Here is a 19,071-nt window from a genome sequence, read left to right on the forward strand (position 1 = left end):
CAGGAATTTGGGGACCACATAGTTGGGCAGTTCTGACTTGGGGGTCTTCCGAGGATGCAGTCAAGATGTCAACCAGAGCTGCAGTCATCTGCTGGCTTCACTAGGGCTGGGATCTCCTGTGAGGTAGTTCATTCACACAGCTGGCAACTTGGTGGTGGTATTGGCGGGAACTCAGTTCCTCCCCATGTGGGCTTCTCCACAGCCTTCTTGAGTGTCCTCAGCACATGGCAGCTGGCTCCCTCTAGAGCAGGGGTGTCAAAACTGCAGCCTGCGGGCCACCTGCGGCCCATAATCCATTGTTAATTGGCCCGCAGCAAATTCCAAAAATATATTTAGTTTACTTAAATAAACCAGGTGAGGCAATACACACTTCACCCCGAGTGAGTGGCCCGGCTGTTTGTGTATTTTACTGCATATGGCCCTTGGTAAAAAACGTTGAAAAAAGTTTGAACACCCCTGCTCTAGAGCAAGGAATCAACGAAAGAGTGAACCAAACAGAAACCATCCTTTTTGTCACACAGACTTGTTCTGTTCTTGAGAAGCAAGTCACTGAGTCTGGGGAGTTAGGTTCTATCTTTTCAAGGGAGGAGGGTCAGAGAATTTTTGGATCTATTTTAAAGCTACCACATGAAGGCTCTTAAGAGTAGTATAGTTCATCTTAGGTTGGAATCTCAGCTAGTGACATGGAACAGCTTCCTTAACTCCGCCACGCCCCAGTTTCCTTGTTTGTAACATGGTGCTAGTGAGAGCATCCACCTGAAGATGGTTGTGAGGTAAAAGGACCCAGCACATGTAAACTGTTGAGTATGGCTTCTGATCTGTTAATGCTGGAAGGTGGGATTTCTGTTGTAATCGAACGAGTAATCACCGTTACCAGGACTATGACATGTGATTCACAAGGTGCAGTCAGAGAGTGCCTTGTAGAATAGCACTTGAGAGAGTATAGCAAAAAGACAAGTCGGGTGAGGCGTGGAAAAGAATGTTGAAGGATGTTAGATATTATTCTGACCCACAATGACTATTAAGTAGCGAGGAAGAATTTGCACCTGGAATATGAAATGACAAGGTGACTGCTGCTGAGCGAGAGCTGTGGGATGTGCTTCCCACATTCCAGAAACCTTGTGATTTAATCAGAGAGCAAAATACAGGATGTTACAAAAAGGAAAACAAATTGTTTAACTTTAGTGCCTAAGAGGGGCAAATTTTTCAACACGGCAATTACTTTTGGTAATACTATGTAGTTACATTTTCTACTCTACTTATAATTAAAAACATTTTTGAGGTAAAATAATGAGACCTTGATATGTCTGATCTCTTATTTTTCTAGCTCCCTCTGAACAGCGCAAATGAGATTTATGAGCTACGTGTAACTGGACGTACCCAGGATGAGATTTTATTTTCTAATAGTACACGCTTATCATTTGAGACCAAGAGAATGACTGTCTTCATTCAGACAGACAAATCCCTGTACAAGCCAAAGCAAGAAGTGAAGTTTCGCATTATCACACTCTTCCCAGATTTTAAGCCTTACAAAACTTCTATAAATATTCTAATTAAGGTAAGTGCCAGACAGAAATGGAGCAAGGAGTTCAAGCCATCTTACTGAAGCTCTCTTGTAAGTTCTGCTCATGTTATCTTAGAATTCGCCATGGATAAGCTTCCCTTCCAACGTGGGAATTCTCTCTCTAGGAAAGAAGATGGAAGAGTACTGAGTTAAGAGCTCAGGCTCCACAGTTGGCTTCGTTGGGTTCTAGTCCTGGCTTCTTCATTGATTTATTCATTTGTTAAACATTTATTGAACTTTTGTGTTCCAGATACTGGAGTAGGGCAGTGAACAGAACATATTAGGTCCCTCTTCACATCTAGCTTATATTTCAGTGGCTAGTGGGGAGACAGACAATATATACACACACATAAAGGGATAGGTATGCGTGTGTGTGTGTGTGTGTGTGTGTGTGTGTGTGAGAGAGAGAGAGAGAGAGAGAGAGAGAGAGAGAGAGAGAGAGAGAGCGCTTAAAGGAAGTAAAAGAATGAGGTCATACAAACAGAAAGAACACCATATGCCAAGGCCGTGAGGTGGGAGCTTGTTAGGTGCCCTGGGAGAACACAAGCTGACAGAGTGCTGGAGCCCAGGGAGTGGGGGGCAGATACTAGGAGAGGAGGTCAGATACAGGTAGGTAGGTTGGAGGAGGGGGTCATACAGGGTCTTGTTGGCCATTATGTGGACTTTCATTTTATTCTGAGTGAAATGAGAATTCACTGGAGAATTCTGAGAGGCATGATGTAATTTGACTTAACATCTTAAAAGGATCATTGTCTTCTCTAAGAATAGATCTGGCTGTGTGACCTTGAGGAAATTAACTAACCTATCTGTAAAATGTGTAATAATAATATTTCAGACACTTTTTTGTGAGGATTAAGTGAGATAATTTAAGTAAAGCATTTAGAACTGTGCCTGGTGTTTTCCCAAAAATAAGACCTAGCTGGACAATCAGCTCTAAAGTGCCTTTTGGAGCAAAAATTAATATAAGACCCGGTATTATATTATATTATATTATGTTATATTATATTATACCATATCTATAGTAAAATAAGACTGGGTCTTATATTAATTTTTGCTCCAAAAGGCACATTAGAGCTGATTGTCCGGCTAGGTCTTATTTTCGGGGAAACATGGTAGTACATGTTCACTAAACATTAGCTGTTATTATTATAGGAACCTCCTTTGGCAGGGAGCTATTTGGCCTCTGCTGCATCATCCTCTCACGGCCTGGAGGCGGCATGGTTAGCAGAGTGAGTGCTTTCCTGTGAGAACCAAGTTGCAGTTGAGATCCTGCTGGCCCTGGTTTCTACATTTAAGCTGAGGAGAATACTAGGCACTAGATCATTACATGGAAATAGGGTGAGCAACTTATCCCCGCTTGCCTGGGACTCTGTTGATTTTAAAACGGAAAGTCCCTGGTCGTGGGAATGTCCTCAGTCCTGGAACATAGGTTACCCTCAATGTTCAGATGAATAACATTGAATGGAAGGTAAATTCAGGCTTTTTAGTTCAGTGTCTTACTACTCTTAGTTTCTTTGTTGTTATAAATTAAACAAACAAACAAAAATCAAGCAAACACACACGGGTACATATGACTTCCAGCCAAGATGTGCTTGTAGCAAATACCACATTGTTTGGCATGGTGCTCAAAGCATATTTATTGAATTGAACTAGGATTACTTCAGAGTTTATGGCTCTGTGAATTTCTGCCTTTGCTGTGTACTGGAATGTCTATAAAGCACGCTGACATACTGAACAGCATTTCTAAATTCATGTAATGCGGAGCGGGGCTTTACGAACTCCCTTCAGACCACCCTTTATCATTTATCCACACGTACTGAGAACTTACTATATGCTAGAAAGTATGGGTGAAATGGAGAATTTAGAAGTAAATGCCTGCCTGTCTCCGGCTGTTTGCATCCAATTTGCCTCCTTTTATCTTAGCTGAATGAAAGTCAGCACTGAACAAATTGCCTGTTGTAGGTATTAACCCAGAACTAATCCGGCTAATTCTGGACAGCTACTCTGTGCATTTTAGTAATTTTGCCTCTCTATTCTGCTCTAGTATCTGCTTTGGAAACCTCTGATTTGTAGATTCTTTGTGTTCTTCTCTCCAGTTCTGGACTTAGCCTGTCACATTCAGCTTTCCCAGAAACGCTCAGACAGACCTTTGTCTTGTTACCTCAGGTCCTGAGGGATCCTACTGGCTTGTCCAACATGTGGCCCCCTTGGCCAGGGGAGGGAAGTTTAGACTAAAACTCCACCCGGAATGCAAAGTGTTTGGGAACAGTGAATGAGGGGTGGCCTGCGGACAGAGCCAGGAGTGCAGTTTCCAGGCTCTGGCCCTCACGTGGAAAGGTGCTGGCTCAGGTAGTAAATGACCATCAGCTGTGGCTAGTTGGCCGTCAGCTGTAACCAGTGCACCATTGGCCACTAATATAACTGCCGTGGCTACGCTAGCAGCAGATGGGGGCTAGCAAGAAGATGGTGACTGAGCCTGCAAGCGTGGATTGCAGTTAGCACGGCGGATTGTAGGTAGCAAGTGAGGTTGGTTGGCAGAGAGAAGTGGACGGCAGGTTGCAGATAGTGTGACTCCTGTTTCCTGTGTCTCCAACCCAGCCGCCAGCGAGAATACAGTGGTATGACTCCCCTATCTATGGCTCCGTGGGTGTTCCTTTTTGGCTTCACTATATCCTGCATTCTTATGTGGGGAGCGGGAGCTGAGACCCTGCATGACACCCTGCATGACAGGTTGCTATCCTCTATTCTTTACATTCAGGCAGTGAGGCTGTGTTATGAACTCAGGTCAAGCTGCCTCCTTCCTCTTAACGTGCAGAGGCCAGGTCATAGCACGGATGTGAATGCCCACACCGCTGTACTCCTCCATCTGAAAACAGTCATTTAGGCCAGTCTTCACCAGACTGTGATGTTTTCTGCATCTTTCAGTGTGGAATAGTTGGTTTCTTATCAAAACCTCCTAGAAAAAGTGGAGCTTAGTTTAACCAGCGCTCCTGAGTTGGTCAGTCGTATTCCCTAACGCAGCACCACCTGCAGGCTAACATGGGGAAGTGCATCTGATGGCTACGAGGCTACCCTTTGGGACATGTCTTGTCCAGCCAAGAATGACTGTAGGAAGTAGCTGTATTGACCGTCACAGCATATTCAGGGCTGTTCATATACAGGGCATTTCTTTTTAATCATTGGGTATTATTAATCTTTCCTGCCTCAGTAACTTCTCAGGCAGGAAAGGTGCTTCAGAGGCCTCTCAGCAGTGGGGAAAACATGCCTAACTTGGTCCTGATTTTGGCCGCCTCCAGCCGGTCTGGCTTAACACTATGGAAATAAGTGCCTCCAACCCTGTGATGGCAGCTGGCCTGGCTGCCTTTTACCTTGACCTCCGTTCTTGAAGAAGTTGTAGCTCCTGGTACAGGTGAACGACCGTATGTGGGAACAGTTGTTGGCGTCGGGGTATATCCTATAACTGCCCTGACTTCTGGCCTGGAGCAGCATAGTTAACCCAGAACCTCATCCCTGGCCAGGTGAGGGCGCCACCTTTTTAAGTGATGTGACTTCGCTAATTCTCCATGCTGGACAGACACTGTGTGCATAATCCAGGACGCCAGGAAGTGGCAGGAATACCCCTTGGACACTTTCTCCAGACAGCGAGCTCACTGCTCAGGACAGTATGATGCAGGCAGCTGGCCCTGTGCTGTGCTGGGGCAGCTGGTGGAGATCCAGAGCCACCCAGGGGTGACTCAGAGGGCACGAGGGGCTGCTTTCCCGGCATCTCTGGCATGTAGCTGTTCTGGCTATGACAGGGGCACTGTCCACATTGTACGTGGCTGTCCTGTGTGTGTCCCAGTGGGAGATGACCACGTGCAAATGCTGAGTTCTGCTGTGATGCCACCATGAATGGCCTGTTTCAATCGTGATGTGCTCTGTAAAGACTTCTGGTGTTTCTGTATTCTCTGTGTCTTCCTGATGGTGACATTTAGGCTTAGGTCCAAGATAGGCTTGGGAAACCAGAGAGATTATCTCATTCAGTCCCAACTCTCCAGATCCTCTAGGTGCAATGTCATCAAAGACTTCAGTTTGGAACACTGGGAATTACCATTATTATTACTTTTTATCTTTGTCAGTCTAGGAGAAAAATGGCATTCCATTGTTTTCATTTGCATTCTTTTAACTATTAGACAGCATATATTTATTAGCTGCTTATACTGCTTCCTTTGTCTTTGAGCTCTTGAACTCCGAAGGCCTCCCGCGCTTCACGCTGGACAGCACAGTCACGCCAGCTGCTGATTGCAGTGACTGTCCAGGGGTTGGCCAGGACAGTGGCCTGCTTATGCCTGACTTGCTTTTGGTCTTTGGTTTTAACAATTAGTTTCTGGTTCTCAATTCCCAGAATTGTACTTACCCCTGACTTTCACATTCTCCCCCCGTTCAGGGAGAGAGATTTCTTCTGGCTTCTAATAATCGGACCAACGCACTATCTCTAGTCAAAGGATAGAGAATAAGAAGAATGAGGGAAAATTTTGATCTTTGCTCTCAGGAGTTCGCAGTAGGGAGCAAACAAACAAAACACCGAAAACCCTCAGATAACCAGTGCTATGTATTCAAGGGAGATAAACTCCAGATGCACTAGGGCCTCTCCAGGAAGTGGTCATTTTTGCCTGTTGGAGGCATGTATAGAAGGCAAGACCTGGGCTTATTTCACCAGTTGGACAAGGAAGGGAGGGCATTCCATGCAGTAATTGTAGAGGCCTAGATGCATGGGCTTTTAGGGTAAATCGCAAACAAATCTATATGTTTGGAGGAAGATGAACCTAGGGATGTAGATGGGGTCAAATTCCCAAGCCTTGTAAAGTGTGCAAAGGAGTGTATCCCTCATTCCATAAGCCAACAAAAGCTGTCGTTATCTAGTGGTCCAGCCTAATGATCATAGCCAATGTTTATTCACTACTTGTTATGTACCAGGAATTGTGCCTACCATTGCAACCACTTTGTCTCAGTCTCGGATTTGCATTTCAGAGGGATAACTTTGTTAGCAGTGGGGAAGATGTATTGGAGGGGAAAAACTGGAGGAGGGAGATTTTTTGCAATAGTTTGAAATCAGGACAAGGAGGGAAATTAGATATTAAATGCATAGAGTCGACAGGGCTACGAATGTGAGAGGAATCTGGGAATACTGCTGGTTTGGCTTGGAGGAATGCTGCATGAAGGGATTGTTGTCCGGGAGAGTAGAGGAAGGCTGACGTGCTTTCACGCGTACCCTGGGTTAAACATCTCTGTGATACACTTTTGTTGAATTAAAAGACACCTGGGTTCGAATCCTGAATTCCCTCACGTATTGGTGGTGAAATATTGGATCATGCCAATCGCTTATCATTGAGTACTTACCTAACCTCTCTAGGTATCAGTTTTCTCAACTGTACTGTTGGATAATCCTCCCCCAAAGGAGAATTCTGATGACTGAATGATGTATGAGTTGTAATGATAAGGACTGTAATGAGTTGTAACGAGTGCCTGACACATGGTGGGCCTTTCATACGTGGGGCCTGTTATCGCTGCGGTGGAATTTTCTTTTAGCAACAGCAATAACAACAACACAGGTTTGGTGATGTGCACATTGTAGTGTTTCATGTAGAAAGAAATGTGGTGCCAGGAATGAAATGATAGAGCAGAATCAAGATATTCTCAGTATATGAGCAAAGAAAAAATTTTGATTTGTCTTCTTTAGTGGTATAGAGCTGACATTTTCCAAAAACTATCTCTGTGCCATGTTTTGGATGTGCCTGGGAGTGCTGATAGGATTATTCATAATTAGATAGGATGCATATGTACACAGGGAGCTTTTATACAGTTAACATGTATGGTTTTCATTGTAGGACCCCAAGTCCAATTTGATTCAACAGTGGTGGTCAGAAAGAAGTGATCATGGAGTCGTTTCCAAAACTTTTCAATTATCTTCCCATCCAATACTTGGTGACTGGTCCATTCAAGTTCAAGTGAATGTGAGTATAAACATATTATTAGGGGGAATGTTAAAATGATTTTAAATAGGTCAAGTGGAGAAATATCTCCAAAGTCATTTACTCAGTGAACAGAAAAGCATTAATTTGAACATCTAGATAACTTAAGTGGTTTATTTTATAATTTGCTATGTTTTGCTATAGGTTAGCCTACATTATAGCGTATTAGAGTTTTAATCATTATTGTCTGTTTCTATAATATAATGTTTCAAGGTTAAAACATTTCACATTTCAGTATAAAACTGATCAAATCATATTTATTTTACTTAGTTATTGCATACATTGAGTATTTTAAAAATAATGAATACATAGCTATTATTTGGCAAATTTTATGTCTCAGAATAATGACTCCTGATGAGATTGGACTAACCTACTTTTATCTTTGTTTTGAAAAACACAGTGACTTTAAAGTCACATCAGTCTTCTCTTCCCCAATCCTCTTTCTCCTCACCATTTTTACCTACTTCCCTTATTTGCCGCTAACTCATGTAGCTCTGAGATTTAATAGGGCAGGGGCATTAAAACACCCTCATGTCTCTGCCACAGGTTTTCTCCTATGTATCACTGTGTAATGTTTGAAGATTCATTAAATATTTTCCCATTTTTTCCCTTTGAAATTTATTAAAATAAATTCATGAATAAGAGCTTCAAAAAATAATTCTGTTAGAACAGTTGACATTTTGGACAAAGATGCTTTGACATTTTAGAGAAAAATCCTTTGTTGTGGGTATTGTCCTGTGCATTGTAGGACGTTTAGCAGCATCTCTGGCCTCTCCCCACTGGATTCTAGTACTAGCTCTCCCCTCTCTCCAACTTGTGGCAACTAAAAATGTCTCCAGACTTTGCCAACCATTCCCTGGGAGAAAATACCCTCCCCCACTTCCACTTAGAACCACTGTATTAGAAGGAATAATCATTCATTAGCATAGGACCTGGTAAGACAAAAGTACCAAATACTTAATAAAGAGAAAAATAATTTTTTTCCCTTTAGTTAACATTATTTGGGGCCACATCCCCAAAGCAGAACTAGTCCACCTTCGCCAGCACATGGTTTTTGAGCATCTCCATAAAGATGAAGAGTACACTGGGCTCCTGGAGAGGTTGTGCCACAGAGGGGAGACCGCTAGGAGGTGAGAAAGTGTAGAGGCGTGTTCCAGCAGTTACGGAAACCTAGAGCAGGGTTGATGAACACTGGGGAAAGCAGATACCTGAGCTCGTAGACAAGCAGGAAAGAGGAGACATTTGTGAGACTTAGGAGAAGTCTTGTGCAGAGGCATGGAAAGTAGAAAACAGCCTCCTGTGTCTGGGGATTTGGGAGAAGTCTGGGGGTACTGGAACATGTGGACATTGATGGGGATTGAGGATTAGGGAGCAGACTGTGAGTTTTAAGGAGTTAGGATTTTATTGTCAGTTCCCACATTTTGATTTCACTATAAATTCTCCAGGAATCAGTTGTTTGTTTGTTTGTATCCATCCATCCATCCATCCATCCATCCATCTTGTGTTGAGGGCTTACAGTGCTGTGATGAATACAAGGAAGCTAAATGTGATCTCTCTCGTCAAATACCATTGTTGTGGTGAGATGAATAATATGATAAAAGTTAAACCACACATGGTGACAGGAAAACAGAAAGCAGTGCAATAGCAGAACAATCATTTAAGGTGCTGAGTCAGTGAGGTCCATCAGGTACCTCTAAGGATGGAGTCTCACTGGGACCACTGTGGGATAAAGCGGGTTTGTTGTAAGGATGAGCACTGATGCTTTTGGCGCCAGCTACTCCTTCTGTCTCTTGAGGTCTGCTCCATTTCCGCCTCACTCTTCTGCCAACCTTTATGGTGGTCTCTAGTCCAAATCTGGACTGGTCACATTGGCTCAGCTATTTAATCATTGTCCTCAGGACACTATAAGCAAGACTCTTCGTGGGTGGATGGGCTTCCCTTGAATCAGGTGTCTATTGTTGCTCTATTCACACACGTGTGTGTGTGTGACTGTAATTTTTTTTCTCTTTCAGTGGCTGTCTAAAGTATTTTTTACAAAATACTTAATAATCAGTGCGTTCAAAAGCACTGGTATCCTATAAAGTGGAAATTTAGGTTCTAGAGCCTCGGATGTGAAGTTGAGGTCATATTGTTCTGTTTCATCATCTGTAAGTAAAATCTAGTCTGGGAAGCTCAGGAAGGCTAGCAGACACCCGGGCACAGTGGCAAGAAGCCAGTGCCACCATCAGAAAGAGGGAGAGACAGACCCATATGGCTGGGCCAGCCTTGCATTTCCATTTCAAATGGGAGACAGTATTTTTTAAAATAAGGAGCCATACTTTTTTTTTTTTAAAGTTTGAGATCTGAATATGATTTCTAATTGTTTCAGACGTGAATGTTTTAAAGCTGTAACAAAAGTTTATTAAGTTGGTGCAAAAGTAATTGTGGTTTTTGCAATTATTTTTAACCTTTTAAACTGCAATTACTTTTGCACCAACCTAATACTAAAGTGTTGTATGTTGATGGGGAAGTATTGTTTCTTCTCTTAGCATTTGTTTCTATAACCAGAAATAAAATTAGATACTAAGGAAATGAAAAAAAAAAAGACTAGGCAGAGCAGTCTCAGGTGAATGGCAGCCTCTGAGAGATTGATTTGTTCAATGAGTGGTGAACAGGATAAGTACCAGAGGAGAGAGGAGGATAAAATCGTGGAGAAAAACTTGTGGAAGATGTGAGATTGTAGGTGGAAAGAGTTGTACGGTTTCTCATGAAGTGGTTTGTAGACTTGGCCTGCCATATTGCTTTGGTATAAAAACAAGATAAGAAAATGTAGGTGCTTAAAAAATTAAAAGCATTTACAAGATCTGGCCTTTGTCCACCTCTTCAGTCTTCAGGCTTCAGCTTCAGTGAAGTGCCACCTTCACCACTGAACTCCATGCTTTAGACATACATCCTTAAGTTTCTTAAACTCATCACTCTGTCTTGTACCAGAGCCTTCCTGTACTGTTCCCTGGAACTCTTTTCTTCTACTGTTATTCAAGCGACTTGATTTGCCCTTCAGGCATCGTCTAAAATGGCTTAACCGCTTCAGACATTCCAATCACAAGCTCTCTGTGCTACTTTGGGTTCACTCATGTCACTTTCAATTGGTGGTACCTCATAGGTTATAGTTTTGGGGGGCTTGTTTACCCCTGTATCTCTGGGACCTAGCATAGTGCTTTGCACATAGAAGTCAGTATTTATTAAAAGAATGTATGAAAACTATAGTGTGTAGTCATTTGTCTTGAACTAAATATAACTTTCCCATTTCCACATTCTCTACAGCATCCTTATCCTTTTGAAGACAAGCATGTTGGTCAAGTCCTTATTATTGCTGATGTAATGCTTTTTTCCCATAGTTTTATTGAGGTACAATTGACAAATAAAATTGTAGGATATTTGAAGTGTACAGCATGTTAATTTGGTATATGTATACATTGTGAAAGGATTTCCCCCGCCTGATAAGTTAAGGCATACATTCAAGAAATATAAGCCTCTTTATTAAAAAAATAAAAAGAATCCTTCAAAGGCCACCAGGGGTCAGTATAATCAAAGAAAAGTTATGAGAAGCAACTGGAGGCAGCCTTGATCTCTGCTTGTTTTCCTTCCTTGACTCCAGCATAGCAGATTGTATATTGCTTATTATTAAACTCCTTTCCTTTCAGCAGTGAATAATGACTATGGTGGAAATACATTTGTTATTTAAATAGTCCACCATTGTAAACGATATTTTGTTTTTCTAGGGCAGTAACCATTCTCAGTGACCAATCTCAGGGAGGGGAAAATATTTATTTTCAGGAGAGTGTTTTGAAATCCCATTTTGTCTCTAGAAAGAATATGGACTGATCCTAGTATTACTACCGAAGGACAATGTATTAAAAATACAGGACATATCAGAGCTTTGATTTGTAGTGACTGTGCAGATAAAGGGGCATTTTAAACTGACCCTTCCACTAGGTCAGGAAAAGGATCCTAGGTAAAACATACTTGGTGGGCTCCTTGGCATTTCTGCAACAGTAGAATGTACCTTTATAGAATAAGTGAGCACGTTTTCTGTGTCTTCGTAGACTTACGCTTTTTTTTGAAGTTTTATTTTTTAATTAATTTATTTTCCAATTACAGATGACATACAATATTAGTTTCAGGTGCACAACATAGTGATTAGACATTTACGTATATACTTATGAAGTGATCACCCCTGTAAGTCAAGTACCCACCTGGCACCATATATAGTTATTACAATACTACTGACTATATTCCTTGTGCTGTACTTTATATCCCCATGACTATTTTAATAACTGGCAATTTGTACTTCTTAATCCCTTTCACCATTTTCACCCATCTTCCCAACCTTCTACCTCTGGGTATTTATCTAAAAAAATCTAAAGCACTAATTTGAAAAAATATATTCACCCCTATGTTCATTGCAGCATTGTTTACAATAGCCAAGATATGGAAGCAACCTAAATGTCCATTGATAGACGAATGAATAAACAAGATGTGGTATATACAGAGGACACCAAAAAAATGTATACATATTTTAAGAAAGCAAAAAACTGTATTAAAATTGTAATACTCAATGTATACCAATAACAAAAGATGAATACAAGTTGTATGTATACATTTTTTGACACCCCCAGTACATATACAATGGAATATTATTCAGCCTTAAAAAAGAGTGAAATCTTGTCATTTGCAACAACATGGATGAACCTAGACAGTATTATGCTGAATGAAATAAGTTAGGCAGAAATTGCAAAGCATCCCTTGACGATTTTTTTTTAAGCTCTCTTAAAATTAGTAAAATTTAGTGAGAACACTGACTTTTTTGCATATACTTAATTTGTATACCTGCATCAAATATGAGTAGTTCTTTGCTACTTTGGGGAACATATTTTTTTCTCTTTGGGCAATCACCATAGCGTCTACCTCTCCCAGCCCTTTCCACCATTTCTCCCTTAACTTCCTTGAGTAAAAAGCCCTCTCCTTAGAGGTGTATTTTAGCTGTAACACCTCTCCACAGACGCGAGTTTTACAGAGCTGTTATACTTCAGGCATGTTATAGGACAAGGGGGGAAAATGTGCTCCAATTTGATAATCATTTTACAGATACACTTTGGGAAGATAACTTGTGTTAAAAGTTAAACACTGCTTATATTTTCATTTTTTGCAGTACTTCTCTAGGTGCCTTATCTTTAGGTATCTACCTCTTCACTTAGGTATCCTTTGTTCTCCCAAATAGTTGCAAATGTTCTTACATCTATGATTTTAAAAAGTGTATTCCAGGTTATCAGAAGGCAATTTGAGAGGCTCTATAAGAGAAAGGCTAAGGTCCGGCCTCACCTTCCCTCTCCCTGTGGGCAGCCCACTGCCCAGAGTTCCAGGCCTCTGGGTCATCCAAGCCCTGGCACTCACGCTCCCCTGGGGGACAGCCCTCATCACTGAGAGTCCTGCTCACAGCCCTGTGCCCTCTTTCCTCAGTGGCAGATGGAATCCTGTCTTCCCTTCCTGAGCAGCTCATGCAGCTGAGTTTACCACTTGCGGCCTCTGCTAATAGAACTTACCCGTTCTTCTCAAACATCAGTGTGCTAAGAATCAACTGATTGGGAAGCTTGTTCAAGAGCTAGTCCAGGCCCCATCCCCAGAACACAAGTCAGTATTGCTGGCACAAGACCCAGGAATTTGCATTTTAAATACGCACTTTAAGAAATTCTGTTTGTTTTCTGAACCTTATTTTGAGGAATGCTGATTTGTGCCCAGGCATCTTTAGTTTCCATCGATTCCGCTGAGAGGCAGTGTTGGATAGTGGACAAGGTATCGAACTGGGGGCAGGGTTCCCATTTATTTTTTGAACTCCCTAATGGTGAGACTCTGAGCTACTTTACCTTTCTAGGTGAGTAGCTCCATGAAGCCCCCTGACACCCAAGATTTACTGAAGCAGAATCTTTTTGGGACAATCTGTATTTCTCACAACAGATTCTCTGGTGATTTGGATACAGAGCCAGCTTGGGACACACTGAACTAGATAATGTTGTGGTCTCTTCTACCTGTAACTCACTGTGGTTTCTCCGCCCTTCTCTCACTCAGAAGCCAGTGCTGGGCTGCAGGACAGGAAGAGAAGGTAGAAAACTCAGTAGCTCTGAGGCTTGAAATCCCCCTTTTGGAGCCCCATATAAGACATGGTGGGTGTCACCTTAGTATGTAATTCAGAAGCAGTCTCATTTGAATTGTTCCTTTGTTTGTAAGTTACGTCTACTTGAGCTAGTTGTTGTGGAAAGGTTAGGTAAGGGTTGCCAGCAGCCAAGGCTTTTTATAGCCTTTGAGAATGCTCCTTATCTTTCCAGCCTTGCCTGGGTCAGTTTGCTTCTGCTGTCAGGTTTGTCTGGAGCTGTTTGTCCTTTGCAGAAGAGCACATCTTTGTTTGGACAGTTCTCGTCCTTGAAGCACTCTACAAGTAGCATCTGGTCAATCCCCCTGGCTTGTGATGACAGCTTAACAGAAAGCATGGAGCAAATTGTGACAGGTCAGAAAACAGTGGCATCCTCTCCGGAATGTGGATGTGGTTTCCACAGTACTTTTGTTAGCCTCTGCTTAAAAGACTGTTTTTCTTGGGTAAGACCTCAAGTTCTTGCTTCCATGTGCAGTGAGAAAGGGAAGGAGGAGTTGGTTTAAGAATATTGTTTCTTAGAGTATCAATTGACAGAGGTTAGCACTTCATTCTCTGTTCTCCCATGGTCCTTATACGCACCTCTACTACAGCATTTATCGATCAGTGTAGTTTTTCCCTTTTGTTTTTTATTGTGGCAAGATATATATACGAATAACGTGAAATTTACCATTTTAACCTTTATTAAGTGTGTAGTTCAGTGGCATCAAGTATAGTCACATTGCTGTGCAAGCATCACCACCATCAGTTTCCAGAATTCCTTTTATCTTTCTGAACTGTGATCAAGTGTAGTTTAAAAAAATGTGACTACCTAATTTATTAGTGGGGGGAGGGTGGGAAAACTTTCCTGTACCCTTCTAGGTTCTTCACTTGGTCTGACAATCGACATGAGACATATTAACAAGAGAAAAATCAAATTTAACACATGGATATACACAGGAACCTCACATACGTGAGAGAGTTAGAGATTAAGTCAAAATAAGGTATCTATGACCTTCTGAGGTGACTTGGGGCTTCAGAGGGGAGGAAAGTCATTCATTGCAGGATGATAAGAAGAGCAGATGTTCAGTAATCAGAAGTGCCCTGTCCTACAGATAGGTCATAAAGTTATTTCTGGTAATAGTGCTAATTATGGGCAAGGCCCCTAATTTAAATTCATTAAGGAAGAGGTAAAAAGTTTCTTGTGAGCCCACAGGGTCTCGATTGCCTTCAGCTCAAAATGATCCATGTGCCAAAGTGGCACATCTTGGGGAGGCCTGTTCTGAACCCCTTCATTAGACTGTGAGCTCCTTGAAGACAGGAGTTCTATTTTATTAATTTTCATATTTATTTCCTCTTAATATCTGACCTGTTGTAGGAACTCATTTATGTTTATGGGATGAAAGAACGAGTGAATGGAGTGAATGAACCATTTCTCTTAGTCTACTGCTATTGATTATTATCCTTTGTGATGTTCTTTGACTTATAATTCCACTCTTCTATAGGATACTACAACTAAGTAGAAATATGTGCATATTATTTTGTGAATATATGTAGAATATATATGGTGCACCTGTGAGCCAATGGAAAATCGGTTTTTGGATTTAATGTTCTGGACTTTCTAATTTTGAAAACTAAAAAAAATTTCAGTCAAGAGCTGAATATTGTAATTTCTTATAAAATTCAAAGTGCACTCACGGTTTTTGTGCCATATTATTCCTGTGACTTTATTGGGTCATTTGATTTGCTGTCATCAGTCCTATTACTGGTGTGCATTGAAATTTCTGGACCCCAAACTAATTTTCTTTTGAAGATTCTTCTTCTTTCTCAGAAACCTACAGTATTGATCATTTCTTCTTTCTCCTGAATCTTCACCTGGGTCTCCCTTTCTCTCCTGGATCTTTCTACAAAATCTAATATCACATTAAAAAGAGAGGAAGGGAGAGAGAGAGAGAGAGAGAGAGAGAGAGAGAGAGAGAGAGAGAGAGAGAGAGAGAGAGAGAAACAGTGATCTTTTACCTTACTTCCCCCTCCAGTGACTTCATTTTCATTATTGCTTCCATTCTAGTTGATCCTCTAAAAAACAAAACAAAACAAAACGAAAGTTGTCTAATCTCTGCCTCCCACTTCCCCAGCTCACTCCAGCTTGGTACCCAGTTTTCTTTCTCCTTGTCTGGATTCTTCTCTTTTGTCATTTTTTTCTCTATTAAATATGGGCCTGTTGTAAGGTATGGTTTTAAGTTTCTTTCATTTCTCACTCTAGGCAAGCTCATCTATAGACATGGTTTCATTTTGCATCTATACACTAATGACTCTCAAATTTGTCTCTCTGAGAGAACCCAGATCTCTGAGTTCCAGACTTATATAGCCATCTGCCTACTTAATGTCTCTACTTGGATGTTTTAAAGCTATCTGAAATTCCTCATGTCCAAAATCATTTTTATGGTCTTCTGCCACTGTACTTAGCTCTCCTCCAGCATTTTTTATTTCACTGAATTACGCCACCATCCATCCAGTTGTGCAAGCTGGTCACCTTGGAGTTTTGCATGATGTCTCATCCTGTCTTACCTCTCATATTCAGGCTCTGACCAATACCCATAGATTTTACCCTTAAGTATATTTCAAATCCATCCAGTTCTCTTTATTTCCACCTCTACCTTCTTTGTCCAAGCCACCATCATATTTTCCCTAGATATTTGCATTGTCTCTTAATCAGTCTCTCTAAATTTATTTTTTCCATTTTCAATCAGTTCTCCACACAGCAGCAAAAGTAATCTAAACATTAAATTGGATCACATTATTTCTCAGCTTAAAACTCTCCAAAGGCTTTCCATTGCCCTCAGGATAAAATTCAAATGTTTTACTGGGGCCTACACAAGGCCCTGTCTGATCTAATGCTACTTTTCCAGCCTCATCTTCAGATTTCATAATTTCCTGTAAGTTTAATTCACTTTAGTTCATTTCATTATCATTTGTGTGTGTGTGTGTGTGTGTATGTATATATGTGTATACACATATATAATACATATATATATATATGTATTCATGTGTGTGATTATTTGGTAAATATCTTTCTTTCCACTAGATCAAAAGCTCTATGACAGAAAAGTGTATCCCCATCACCTAGCACAATACCTAGCACTTAGGTGCAATAATTCTCTTTCGAAGGAATGGATGAATGAATGCATTTGCTATATTTGGGCTGCAGCCCTGTTAATTCTGACTCAGTTGGTCTGAAGTGGGAACCAGGCATCTCTATTTATCGATCCTGATAGTCCAGGTTGAAAACCCCTAGAGAAACATGTTGCATCTGCAGTGTAAGCCACAGATGTTTAGGTTCCCAACAGGAAAGGAAAGGACAACATAAATGTTAGTAAACACTTTCAGTCACTTTGCACATCGCTCCTTTCTCTAAGTAGGTCAGTATACATCTGCTGACACATTTACTGGATGATATTTACACTGTGATTTCTTGTTAATTTTAAAGGTCTTTGCTAATCTTATGATAAAAATAAAAGAGGCAAAAAGTGAGGTGTTCCATGATTGCAGTTCTGTAGATATTAGGGTTAAACACGGGGACGTTAGTAGGGATCTGAACAAAGCTGAAGATATGGAACTTTCCAATTGTAAGTTAGGTGGAAAGAAATACCAGTTAGTAAACATCTAAAGATGGTAAGACACAGACCTTACTTTGAAGGTGCTCACAGTCATGGAAGACTTCACGTCATAAATGCAAAGGGAATTCAGTTGGCTGTCACCCAGTGCCTTGTGCTTTCATCGAGTGACTGTGGCCAAGTCATTCCAGCCCTGGATCTCAGTTTCCCCAGCTGTAAAATGAGGGGCGTGGATCAGAGAACTTGTAAGCCTCGCCATACCTTAAGAATTCCATGCTTTGACTAGACGGAGGTAGAGGGCGCTCCAGGACTTGAGTGGGGACTGTTGGGGGTGGACGTGGAAGGAGGTGGGAGCTCCATGACAGCTCTAGAGTTGGGAGCAGGCACTTGACTTGCATGGAGGCCTTATAGAGAGGAGGAGTAGAAGAGGAAGTTGGAAGAGTTTGTGGGTTAAGTTGTGGAGAGTATGTATTGGATATCAGGCTAAAGTTTTACATTTCATTTTGTAGATAGTGAGGGGGGCCTCTAAAAACTTATTTTACTTTGAATTTCAATGTTATAAATTTCATATAAGGCTTTTGAGGACAAAGAAAGCAAAACTGTTCATGAATGAGTCTCTCAAATTAAAAAGATATAAAAATTATACTTTTATTATTTTCCTCTGATTATAAAAGTAATGCATGCTCAGTGTAAAAACACCCAAACATTATTCAGTAGAAAGAAGGAAGCACTTATGATAAACCCCCAAACAAAAGAAATCATAAATATTTATTGCCTTGTTGATTTTTTATAGAAGTTTTTAAGCAATAGTATGACATAGTATTTTAGGAAGATCATAGCATGTAGGATGATTGAAAGGAGAAGAACTGAAGTCGGGAAGCCTTCAAGGAGGTTAGTATCATTGTTTAACGAATGCACGCGTACCTTCTAGCTTAGGTTATAATACAGTCCAGTCTGTGATAGGGGACTGATTTAGGGGAGCAGGAAAAACTAAGGTATGGATGCATTCAAGAGACAATTTAAAAGAAGAATCATTAGGTTTAGTTACTGATTGGATCATGATTAGGGCAAAGGAGAAAGAGGAATAAAAGGTGTTAAATTAATTAAATAAGGAGCCATTAGAGTGACATGGTGATCTACATAAGCAACCCAAAATCTAAGCAGATAAATGCCTCAGGGTTATGAAGTGAAAACACTAAGGACAACCAATCACAAACAGCCACCTGGGCTTTAAGCTTTAGCCAATCAATAATTTCCTTTGCTTCCGTCTTCTCTATAGAAGTACCTCCCTGAGCTCTTGTCAGGTGAGTGCTTCTGGTTTGGTGCTGCCTGATTCTAATTGAGTTTTGTTCGAATATACTGGTAAAATTTTTAATATCCTTCAGTTTATCTTTTAACATTGGTGACTCTGGGATTTCAGTGTGGTCTTGGGAAGAATCTCTGATTTACAATTCTAAGGAGGTCAGAGCTGGAAGTTCGGTCTGGGGGAGAGAGATAAGTAGGTGGGGTTTGGAATGATCTGTCAGAAATCATTACTTATTCAGGAGCTAAGAAGAGTAGCCACCCAAAACCATAGAGAAAGAACAGCCAGGCTTGGGAAGAGAGAACGAAGAGAGAGTGGTCACAGAGCAGAGGAGAAGGGATTCAGAGAGAGTGGCCCAACTCAGGTGCTCAGAGGCCTCCAAGGAATGAGGCCTGGGGTGTGGATGGGGGTTGTGA

At 41.1% G+C, this 19,071-nt stretch overlaps 1 protein-coding gene across 1 annotated transcript in view; it reads left to right on the plus strand.

The window, feature by feature from the left end:
* Window positions 1–19,071, plus strand: part of CD109 (CD109 molecule) — a 109,838-nt gene that overhangs the window by 24,628 nt on the left and 66,139 nt on the right. The window contains exons 5-6 of the mRNA XM_033103133.1: window positions 1,328–1,558; window positions 7,432–7,557. Coding sequence (XP_032959024.1) covers window positions 1,328–1,558; window positions 7,432–7,557 — 357 coding nt within the window. The remainder of the gene's footprint in view (window positions 1–1,327; window positions 1,559–7,431; window positions 7,558–19,071) is intronic.

The sequence above is a fragment of the Rhinolophus ferrumequinum genome, chromosome 3 (genome assembly GCF_004115265.2).
Source record: "Rhinolophus ferrumequinum isolate MPI-CBG mRhiFer1 chromosome 3, mRhiFer1_v1.p, whole genome shotgun sequence".
Taxonomy (NCBI): Eukaryota; Metazoa; Chordata; class Mammalia; order Chiroptera; family Rhinolophidae; genus Rhinolophus; species Rhinolophus ferrumequinum.